At 40.0% G+C, this 11428-nt stretch overlaps 1 protein-coding gene across 4 annotated transcripts in view; it reads left to right on the forward strand.

Moving 5' to 3' along the window:
* The window catches only part of FRMD6 (FERM domain containing 6), an 89121-nt gene that overhangs the window by 72916 nt on the left and 4777 nt on the right, over window positions 1–11428 (forward strand). For 2 of the 4 annotated variants that reach the window (XM_049897933.1, XM_049897934.1), the window contains exons 11-14: window positions 5217–5552; window positions 6686–6817; window positions 7720–7812; window positions 10301–10392. In XM_049897933.1, coding sequence (XP_049753890.1) covers window positions 5217–5552; window positions 6686–6817; window positions 7720–7812; window positions 10301–10392 — 653 coding nt within the window. The remainder of the gene's footprint in view (window positions 1–5216; window positions 5553–6685; window positions 6818–7719; window positions 7813–10300; window positions 10393–11428) is intronic. The other 2 variants (XM_049897936.1, XM_049897935.1) reach the window with 1 other exon arrangement.

The following is an 11428-nucleotide window of genomic DNA, read 5'->3' on the forward strand; positions in this document are numbered from 1 at the left end:
CCATAAGCCGGGACTTTAGCCTCCTGAAGAACGGGATTTGGAAATGAGGGCTTTCTAGATTCAGAGCAGCATTTCTATTTTCATCTCAGCACTGCCTGGAAAGGCAAAGGATGGGCTTGACTGTACAAAAAAAAAAAAATGACTGTAGCACCTATTAAAAACATCTGAGGTTACCCCAATCATTTAACAACACTTGGGGCACAATCGCTTTAGAGTTTCCTATGCTTGGCTTGAAAATCCTTGCAAAAAGCCCCCGCGTGAAGGTGCAGGCCAAGAGTACAGTTTTACCTGCATCTCAGAGCTCTGTATATCACAGACACTCTGGAATTCCTTCCAATATGATTATTCATTACATTACAGTGACCATAGAGGTGGATCCCAGAAGTGTCTCCAGCCTCTCTGATTGACATCTGGGAGGCCACCAAGTCTGGCCCAGCAAGAATGACAAACAGGAAATTTTCATTTGAAAATAGAATCATCCAGTCCTGTGGGGGTTCTCCTGAGACACAGTCAATATAGAGCAGCCAAAAAAATGCTGTGTCATCTGGGACCCCAGAATCCTGGGCCCAGAAGAGTGTGGCAAGTCATGGCAGGGAAGCAGAAGGCAGGGATAGGAGTCTCTAAGGTCAGGCTTTTGCCAACTTTACAGTATTAATCTAATGGTCAGCCCTTCATCTTGAGAGTGGCACCCTGAGGTGACTTGATTTAGCACACCTCAAATTCCAGTCCCCCCAAATTTGTTTATTTTTAAATGCCTTCGGTTTGTTTTGCAAATTTATTTTTGTGGTAGTTCTGGTAATTAGACTTTTATGGCAATTAGATTAGATTAAATTTGAGGTATTTATGTGAATGTCACACACATACACACACACCACACATACACATCAGAGCCCTGGTGGCACAGTGGTTAAGAGCTTGGCTGCCAACCAAAAGGTCAGCATTTCGAATCTACCAGCCACTCCTTGGAAACCTTATGGGGCAGTTCTACTCTGTCCTGTAGGGTCACTATGAGTCAGAATCAACTCCGTGGCAATGGGTTTGATTTTTTTTTTTTTTTCGTATGTGAATATCCGGATGCAGATTCATATCTTAGATCCATGTCTGAAACAAGGTTTGACCTCTCAGGACTCACCTTTCCTACAGAGACAAGACAAATACTGGTCTCTATTTTTTATTATGGAGGTGTGTGTGTCTGATTGATTTCTCTCCACAGCTGTCTCTCAATCTAAAGGAGACTCCATTTAGAGATCACATTGTAATTTAAATAGCAATGAGAACATGAATCATTCTCCACTGTCTGCCACCAAACTGTGCCTGTTTTCTGAGAGAATTGGTATAACTGTCAGGTGTATTGGCTTCCGCCGCTGCCAGACTGCCAGTTCCTCCCCACAGTGACTCACCAGTATAACAAACACATCCTTCAATGCTGAAATGAATATTAAGAGGAATAGAGACAGGGACAGAAGCACCAAGAAAAATGGTGAGAATAGGTGGCTAGTTAGGTGCAGGGCCCATCGTTTGCCAAGTCTGCCTCATTCCTAAGTGGTCAGTTTAGCATCTTGAGTTCATTTATCCCATCAGCTCTCTGCCAGCAGCATTTTAGTAAGTCTTTGTTTAGACGACCTTAAGGGTGCCCTTTAGAATCTGAAGGAATTATTGAGTCTCCCCTATAGGTTCTAAGGTAAAATTATGAAGAATTTGAATTTTTAGGAGGACATGGCTTTGTCTGTTGCCAAGCGTAGTACCAAGTATATCTGGGGACTTAAACGAGTAGGGGAATGAAGGCATGATAAAATGCCAATTGGATCTTTTATTTGGATTATCGTAGATAGTTTGGGGTGGGGGGTTTCATGAAAGAAAACTTACTTAGTTTCTGCTACTTAGAGGTGCCTCCAGGACTGAACAAAGTCTGAAACCAAGTTTCCCCGGCCAACCTTGGCCTGCATCTGTTATCTCGCCCCTACTTAAGGGCTCCGTCATTTTAATGAGAAGAGGCCCTTTCTTGGCATTAGTTTAGCAAAAAACAACATGAAGAGTCAATATTTTTCTTAATTAAATTTCATTTAGAGTCACCTTGTCTGAAACACTGTTTTAACATTTTAAAGCAGAAAATGACCACAAGAATGCTTCAGAAGTATAGCTTAGTAGAGAAAGGGAAATATGCCTCACATCGTTTAAAAAAAAAAAAATTAAACCCAACTTAATTCAATAGCTGGAGTTTATTCTTAAGTCTTAAGTCAAGAGGCCACATTTATGGCATTATAGTCCAAAATAATGTATGAGAATTTTTGTGGTGTCTGAGCTTTTACAATAGAGGGAATAAAAAAACACAAACATTAGTGACGTTATGCACTGTGGACAACAGTGATTACTAGGCAGATGCGAAGTTTCATTTTGCATTTCTTAGAATAAATTTCAGAATTATTTACATGTTTCCCTTAGTTTGTAACTATGTGGTATGAAGCTTCTTAAACGTTTACCGATCAAGAATCATACCTGTTGCCATCAATTTGGACTCATAGAGATCCTATAGGACAAAGTAGAACTGCCCCAGGCGATTTCCAAGGCTGCAAATCTTAAAAATCTTAAAACTGCCACATCATTCTCCACAGAGCCGCTGGCAGGAGCGAACAGCAGAACTTGTGGTTAGCAGCCGAGCGCTTAGCCACTGTGCCACCAGGGCTCCTTTAAATGTTTGCAAAGGATCTAAATAATATAGCACTATTTTTTTTTTTTTTATGAAGGGACTCAGAGCCAGCTAAGTGGAACACCGAGGCTGTGCTGACATGCTGGCAGGAAATGATTTACGATAGGCTCCTTTTTTTTCCTATTAGGTAGAGAACAGGTGGTGAGTACTGTATTTTTATACAAATAATGCTTGCCTTTTTTGTTTGTTTGCCAACCTCACCCTCCCTGCCATGAGGTATTTTCATAAGTGCTGTTAAATCAATTTTTTTTACATGTTGCTATAAAAAAATTAGCATATCGTACTTACAAAAATATCTGGGAGGGGGCAGTTGGCAAACAAACGTAGAAGGTGCGTGTTATTTGCATAATAATATGGTACTTGTCTTCTAGTGAGTATAGAGTAAGTGTAATCGGTTCTGAACCTACCAGGGAGTTGGTAGTGAAAGAGCTGTTTGGAAAGTAATAGAAAAGCTTTTAAATTATTAGATCCACAATTCCCAGTTGCCTTAGATCTCTAACACCCTGTAGAACTTTATCTTACTTTTTTCTCTTCACTTTCTTTCCACCCTTCCAAGGGCCAAATGGATATTATTTTTAAACTACAATGAACAGAAATTGTATGTGAATTTTTCAAACCCTTCAGCTCTTCACCTTCATCTCTACCCCTTTTGCCTTCAGAAAATAGGAATGATTAGAACCAGTTTGCTCCCTAAAAGATAGGTTGTGGATGGATGTACTTCCGTTGCGGTGATGTGTGTGTTGGGCTCTGATGTCTGGTGCCAGTCTGCTTTCTGTGTGGCTGCACACACTCGCCTTTGTGTTTCAGCCTGACCCCTTAGAATTGTCACCAATGGGCTGGAGCCCCAAAACGTAACATAGACTTCTCCGAGCATTTTTGCATTTGCAGCCTGGACAGCACGTCTTCTCTTTCTGCTGATGCCCATTCCCTCTGTGGGGAGCTTGTGATGATTACACTTCAGATCTGGACTCAGACATCAGGAGTAAAAGTGTTTTCACTAAACTACGACACAAGACAATTAAACCCATTAACAGACCCCTGAGAACCTAATTAGTCCACTAGTTAGCAGTTTCTGAAATAATATGAACTTAACATTCCCCAAGGGCACTCTCCATGTTTAACATTGTTCTAATATGTTATTTCTCATCAGTATTAAAAATACAAGAAAGTAAAACTGTTTCTTTGTTTTTAAGTTTCTGGTCTGAAATGCAAAAACAATATTTTTGTGTCGGTTGTACTACTGCAACTCAATTATAACTTTGTGCCTTAAGGTATTGCTAAGTTTAACACTTGATAAAAGGGGCTTTTCCAGTATTGTGTCCTTGCATTAAAGAACAGCACTGACATGTTTAATCAAAGAACAGTTTAACCAGTCAGAAGCCATGTGGGTATAAATCCCCAGACCAGGAGTGATTATTATATTTTCTAAATAGATGATAAAGCCTCACTGATTCAGCCTGTGGAGGAAAAGCAGTCTTCATTAATGTACTACAAAATATTAGAATTCTTTGTAAGAAATTCTCAGAATAGTTTTATTTAAAATTGCATTCAACAGCTAGAGTTAAGCTAGCTAATAATGGACCACCCTGGTGGCATAGTGGTTAAGAGCTACGGCTGCTAACCGAAAAGGTCCGCTGTTTGAATCCGTCAGGTGTTCCTTGGAAACCCTATGGGGCAGTACTGCCCTGTCCTTTAGGGTCGCTATAAGTTGGAATCGACTTGACGGCAATGGGTCTGTTTTTTTTTTTTTTTTTTTTCTGGTTAACGAATAAATGGTAATTAGCATTATTATATTTATTAAATAATCTATAACAGTGCTTTCGGAATTATCTGTGAAGAAGAACCAGTTTTTATTTTGTTTTATTTCTAATCTGTCATGGACTGATACTTTTGCAAAATACAAAATCACATGTGTGGTTGTCATGGCAATGTCAGATTGCTCTAAAAGTGCCTAAACATTTACTCTTAATTAAACCCATTGCCTTCGAGTCAATTCCCACTCATAGTGACCCTATAGGATGGGGTAGAAGTGCCCCATAGAGTTTCTGAGGCTATAATCTTCACAGAGATAGACTGCCACATCTTTCTCCTATGGAGCGGCTGGTGGGTTCAAACCACCGACCTTTCAGTTAGTAGTCCAGTGCTTAACCACTGTGCCACCAGGGGTCCTTTATTCTCAATTACTGAACTTACTTCACTGTGAACCAATAATAATTTGCAGATAAGAAGTGGTCTGCTGACTACACTTTGAGTAGCACTGTCTTATAGTGTTTGAAGCTTCAAAAGTCTTTAAGTAGTTTAAGTATTCCACTCACACCTGTTGTACTGGTCTTTATTCACTTTGCAATCTTCTTAAGTGTAGCGCCTATCTAAATTATCGCGACTTTCCAAACACTAGATTCAGAACATGAAATTGTTGTTGTTCGTGGCCTAATGACTCGTTTGAGCTCACCAAAAATTCCTCTGTCTTGGTTGAATATCATGATGAGCTGTGTTCTTTAACACACAGAGAAGAAGCAGTACCGAGAATCTTACATCAGCGACAACCTGGACCTTGATATGGACCAACTGGAAAAGCGATCGCGGGCCAGCGGGAGCAGCGCAGGCAGCATGAAGCACAAGCGCCTATCTCGTCATTCCACCACCAGCCACAGCAGTTCCCACACCTCTGGCATTGAGGCAGACACCAAGCCCCGGGACACTGGGCCTGAGGATAGCTACTCAGGCAGCGCCATCCACCGCAAGCTGAAAACCTGCAGCTCCATGACCAGCCATGGCAGCTCCCACACCTCAGGGGTGGAAAGTGGCGGCAAGGACCGACTGGAGGAGGACTCGCAAGATGATGGTAACCTACCCCTGAGGCCCTCCCAACTAACAGCACTGTCCCATCACTGGCTATCTTCTTTTTCTCGTCCAGTTTTTTCAACAATTGGTTCTGTAGAATTGATGTCTGGGGAGCAGCAACTAAGAAGCAGTAGCAGTACAGAAGGAGAGGTGTCTTGCCATCTTCGCAAAGACTTGATTGAGTTGCTTGTGTTGTGAACAGAGCACCCCTCTAGTCATGATCCTTTGTAGCCACAGGGCTGGGTTGTTGTGAATTTTGAGTACTGATGGTTTTAAGAAGTGGAGTAGAGGTTAGTCTTGCAGCCCTCTTGTTTGTATTTCTGATTCTCGAATTAAATAAGGCAGTGGTTAAGACAGCAGTGGAGTAGAATGCAGCGATAATGACAGAAACATATTCAGCTTCTGGGGGAAAAATTATAAAGACTTGAGACAAGGCCATTTGGTTAATAAGTATTAAGTATCTACCATGTGACCAGAACTACGGGGAGTACACAAAAATATATGGCACTAGGCTGCTAGGAACTTACTCTGTTGTTGAAGAGATAAGATGAGACCTATGGCCTAAATCAGCCAAACTTAGTAGCTGTGTGTCTTTTTTATATTATTATTCAATCTCAAACAAGCACTATAGCATTCAGGTTTAGGGGAAAGATATTGACTCCATTAAGGAGAATTGCAGAACATATGTTCAGTTTCTATAGAATTCATTTAGATCTCAAATCCAGTCACTAAATGCATTAAGAATAGGCAACTATGGGAAATGAGTAGCTTACTGAACTCTCAACTCTGCCTATGGCAGCGGTTTGTGCTTTGGCATTAGGAAGTGACCCATCAGTCTCAATTTGCTGTTTGTCATAGTAGCATTCTGGAACAGCCTTTCTTCTGTCTTAAAGAATAACTAAGTGATAAGCAAATCATGGGCTTTAGAAGACTAGTGGGTAACACACAATCTTGTGGGAAAAAAGAAAAGTATCACCCAGTTGAGAACTGTCCTTAGAGTTTCCTATCGAAGAGTGTCATTAGCAAATTTATTTTCAAATGCCAATAACTATGTGGATTCCCTCAAAGTATAGGTATGAACTATGGTGTCATATACTTAACGTCATTGAATGTCTTTTCCTTCATTTGTCTCAGAAATAGAGATGTTGGTTGATGACCCCAGAGACCTGGAGCAGATGAATGAAGAGTCCCTGGAAGTCAGCCCAGACATGTGCATCTACATCACGGAGGACATGCTTGTGTCACGGAAGCTGAATGGACACTCTGGTGAGCTCTGATAGAAAGTTCTTCTCCCTAGTATTGGATTATTCTGGACTGAGAGGCAGATGTCCAGAAGATAGGAGGAGTAAGGGTGGGGGTCTAGATCAGAGATGAAACTGGAATAAAATCCTTTCCACGTGAGTGTAGTAAACCCCAGGATCCGGTGCCTTCTATGGCAGAAAAGGAAAGGGAAGGGTGGAAAGCACTCAGAATTGGGAATTAGCATCTTCCCCTCCATGCTTTGGACAAAAGGTAGTTGTATAATAGGGTGTTCTTTTTTTGCTGTTTTAACTTCAATCATCAAATAATCATATAATGCATCTGGGAGGGCCTCAGAGACCCTTTAGTACAGCCTCCTCCTTTTTACACGTGAGGAAGCCTGTAGATTAGAAAGGACAAGTACTACATGGCTAGAAATAGTCAGGTGTCCAGGTTTGTTTTGTTTCTTCCCCTTGCTGTATTATATAGTGGGTACAGGACTCTGAAGGAAAAAGTGTCAAACAATACATACATAAAAAGACATTCTTAAATTCCATATTTGACTAATTCTACTGCCCCAAAGGGTTTTCAAGACTAATCTTTACAGAAGCAGGCTGCCACATCTTTGTCCTGCAGAGCCACTGGTGGGTTCCAATCATCAACCTTTCATTTAGCAAGCTGAGCGCTTAATCACCGTGCCACCAGTGCTCAAGTTTCTTAATATGAAACATGTTATCTTTTTAAAAAGGCAGCTTAATGGGTTTTGTTTTTAAACCACAGTTACCTCTAACACACATGCCATGAAAGAGTTTCTGTTCTTTAGAGAAATACGCCTTAGAGGTACCCTAGGTGATTATTGTCCCATCACTTAAACCTTCGAGTGAAAGACCCCATTGCAACTGAAGTTATCTGTTGTGTTGCCCTGCCAGACACACAGTCCCTGGGTGCTGAGGGAGCCTCTCCCTGCTGCCAGGCACTGGAAATCAGAGATGGACAAGACCAACACAGTCTCCGTTACTCTGGTACTTTCTCTGCAGAATTGTGAGGCACCTTTTATTACAGAATTAATTTGGTAACTTAGCAGAACCGTGGCCTCCAGACACTCTAGTGGGAATAGGCCTGCTGATGGTTACAGGGAATTACTCTGTGTAACCAACACAAACCATCAGGCTGTTTGCAGTAGAAATGCTTAGCATTTTTATACCAAGCTTTGTCCCTTTTTTTGCCAGTTTGCTTTATTATGTTGGGTTTTCTCCTTAAAATTATGCTTCAATATATATTAAATAAAATTCACAATTATATGGATATTATATGTGCATGGATGTCTCTTTGTATATATGTTTCTGATTCGAAAGAAAACAGTTTAAAACAATATACAACAAAGTGTCTGTGGGAAGGGCTTCATGAGGAAAGCTGACTTTTACTTTTTACTTATATGTTTCTATATTACTGTTTTATGATAAGCATTGTTAACGTTGTAATTTTAAATAAAAATAAAACAGGATGGCCATTTTAAAAGATTTTATATACAAAAAATGTTTACTGAAATATTTATAATAGCAAAAAAAGAAAATAACCAAAATATTTAACAATGGGTAAAGTACACCATATTCATACAATGGAATATTATGCAGCCATTAAATTTGACATTTTCAAAGAATATTTGAAAACATAAGAAAAGATAGGTGAGAAAAGCAGTACAAATTGTATAAACAGTGTGATCTCAAATTGTAAAATAAAACTGATTTTACATATATGAAAAAAGAAAAGACATAAAAATATTTATAGCCTTTTCTCTGGATGATAGGCTTATAGACAATTTTCTTTTCTTCCTCCACCTGCCTGGTTTTCCAAATTCTCCACATTCTGTGCAGTTAAACATTGTTTTTAAGAGAAAACTTTGAGCTGCAATTGAGTAGTGGCCAAGTATGCCCCTGTGTCCTTCACTCATGTTGAAGTTTGTTCTGAGCACAAGAACTGATACTGACTTTTCTAGTGGTGGGTCTCAGTTTTGGAGCAAATTATTAACAGGCATGGTAAACCAAGGGCACATTTACCAGGAAATCCAAAGGAACCATACTGGTTGCCAACCCATGCACAATTCACATGTTTCTATGAGGATTTGTTCTAAAATTTTAACATTTTCTAGAAGACAAGGATCTTTCTAGAGAAGGACCTTCTGCTAAACCAGTTTATACCAACACCCAAAGCACGAGCGTCACTGAGAGTTTTCACGGAGAGCATTTACCTACGTGAAAGCCAGGAATGCCTTCCTATTTCATGTTTTAATCGATGTAATTATTGAACACTTATTATATGCAAGACGTGCTAGACACTGAATCATTATGAGACATTTCTAGAGGTAAGGGATAAAACATAAACAGTCATTGCTATAGGTTGCTAGTAGTGGGCTAAATGAGACTCACCTTAGTCAAGGTTCCTTTTTTATGATAGGAATATACCTTTTTTTTTTTTCAGAAGCCATTTGGCTTTATGGATCTGGGGCTTGACATACTCACTTTCTTCATCTGTTTGCAAGAAAAATTTCAGTTTACATCTCCATTCTTGTTAGTGATTTTACCTTTTCAAACATTTTTTTCTGGGTACATCACTCTCATACCACGTTCACATAGGGAAGTTTCAGCCCTAGATTTCTGTTTCCAAAAAATTAGTAGGTTCCCCCTGAACACTAGGGTTGATTAAGGGCTCTTTTGGATCGCAAAGGTCCAGAACTGAATGTTCACTGCAGCCTCTCGGTTCGGCCTCTTACCAGTGGGATCTGCTACAGGAGAATGACCTCATCAGCCAAGAAAAGCTCCCATGAACTGAGTGTGTTTCACATATGGACCCTGCACTCAGCCTTTTTCATGTACTCTTTAATTGTCATTAAAACTCTGTGGTATAGGTGTTGTCATCAGCCCCATTTTATAGAGGAGGAGACTGAAACCAGGGAGGTTAAGTAGCTGGTCAGGACACGCAGCTAATTACTTGTCTGGGCCAGGTTCCAACCCAGAACAGCCTGACACCAGAGCCCCTACAGTTAACCAGCACATGCCCCAGTGGAACCAGACCTAGGAGGCTGAGTTACTGTTCAGGAGGAATTGAATTCACAATTAGTGTTATATGGAAAATGGTTGGGAAGAAAGCTTTATGAGGTATAGTAAAAAGACTGCTAAACATCTACAGTCTTTGTTTTTGTTACTAATGTCATCATAAATAGCTTAATTAGAAGTTTATTTTGGAAAATTCAGACTATAAGTTCCTTCCTATACTCTAACCCCACATTTATCCTACCCCCCTCTATTTCCTGTAAGACGAGAGAGAGAACATGTTTTGTCCTGGTTGTCTACCACCAAAGCTCACAGTGAGATTTTTCAGTAATGGTTAATATTTGGTCTTTCATTCTTGGTAGTAGTGTATGCTAGAATATAATAGAGTTTGTGGCAAGAGGTGTGAATAATTGGAAGTCTTCATTGTTTTTTTGTTTTTCCTTTCTCTGTTTTACATCAGGATTAATTGTAAAAGAAATCGGTTCTTCCACCTCCAGCTCCTCAGAAACAGTGGTCAAACTTCGTGGCCAGAGTACCGATTCTCTTCCACAGGTATTGAAAGAATTGAAAGTTTTCAGTAGGAACTGGTGTGTGTGTTTGTGTCTGTGTGTCTATGTCTGTGTCTGTGTCTGTGTGTCTCAGAAAATGAAAATCAGAAACCCTAAGGAAATGATTCTTACCAGATACAAACATTCTAGTTTTATTTGGATTTATTTCCTTTTTAATTTACTAGTTCCTACTATTTTCGAGTTGATTTTTATTTACATAAATTATGTACTTTGTTTTGCACTTTGTAAAGGTGGGAGACCTTTGGTATTTAGGCTTCAGGTTTGCTGTTTTTTTGTTGACTGACTTCAACAACCTGGGAGAATAATTCTCTTGTCAGAGGTGTTGTAACAGAAATGTTTGTACACCCTGGTTATTCCACTTAGATTGAATTTTCAAAGTATGCTAGAGCATTTGATAACCTGTGCTTACTGGTTACACTATCAAAATGTCAAAAGATAGTAGGTAAAATATTCTGAAACTCGTCGCTTCAGCATTTAAATATAATCACAACTGATATTCACCTCTATTTTCTGAGCAGTCATTTTCCATCCTTATGTGCCTTTTTTCCTTTGGCTCTGTCAAAAACCTAAATACTTAGGGAAACATGGAAAATGAGTGTAACAGGGTATATTTATTGTGAGTAGATAGGATTCAAACCCAGGTTATATAGGTCATTTTCATGTTAATTTCTCTGGAGGTAGTATGAGGACACATGCAGGGTTCCAGGCTTTGGAGAAATAGATCCACTAAGTACGTGCCACAAGCTTTCCACTCAGACCCTGGGCTTCCTGCTCCTTGAAACTGGCTGGATGTAGATAATTCTCTCAGGGCTCAATGCCTAAGGCAAACCGATCTCTGCTAAACTGCCTACTAGGCTATTGTTTGACTTGAAGGTGCCTTTAGGAAAACAGTTCCTTAAAGGCTCAAGGTTCAACACCTACAGGCAGATGGCCTGGGTGGGTCACCCCAATCCCATGAACCCAGAAATCTGGATTCTAGGAGAATCAAAACAGTTTTGTCAGCTCTCTGTGTCTCTCCC

This window comes from Elephas maximus, chromosome 10, assembly GCF_024166365.1.
Source record: "Elephas maximus indicus isolate mEleMax1 chromosome 10, mEleMax1 primary haplotype, whole genome shotgun sequence".
NCBI classification, from domain to species: Eukaryota; Metazoa; Chordata; class Mammalia; order Proboscidea; family Elephantidae; genus Elephas; species Elephas maximus.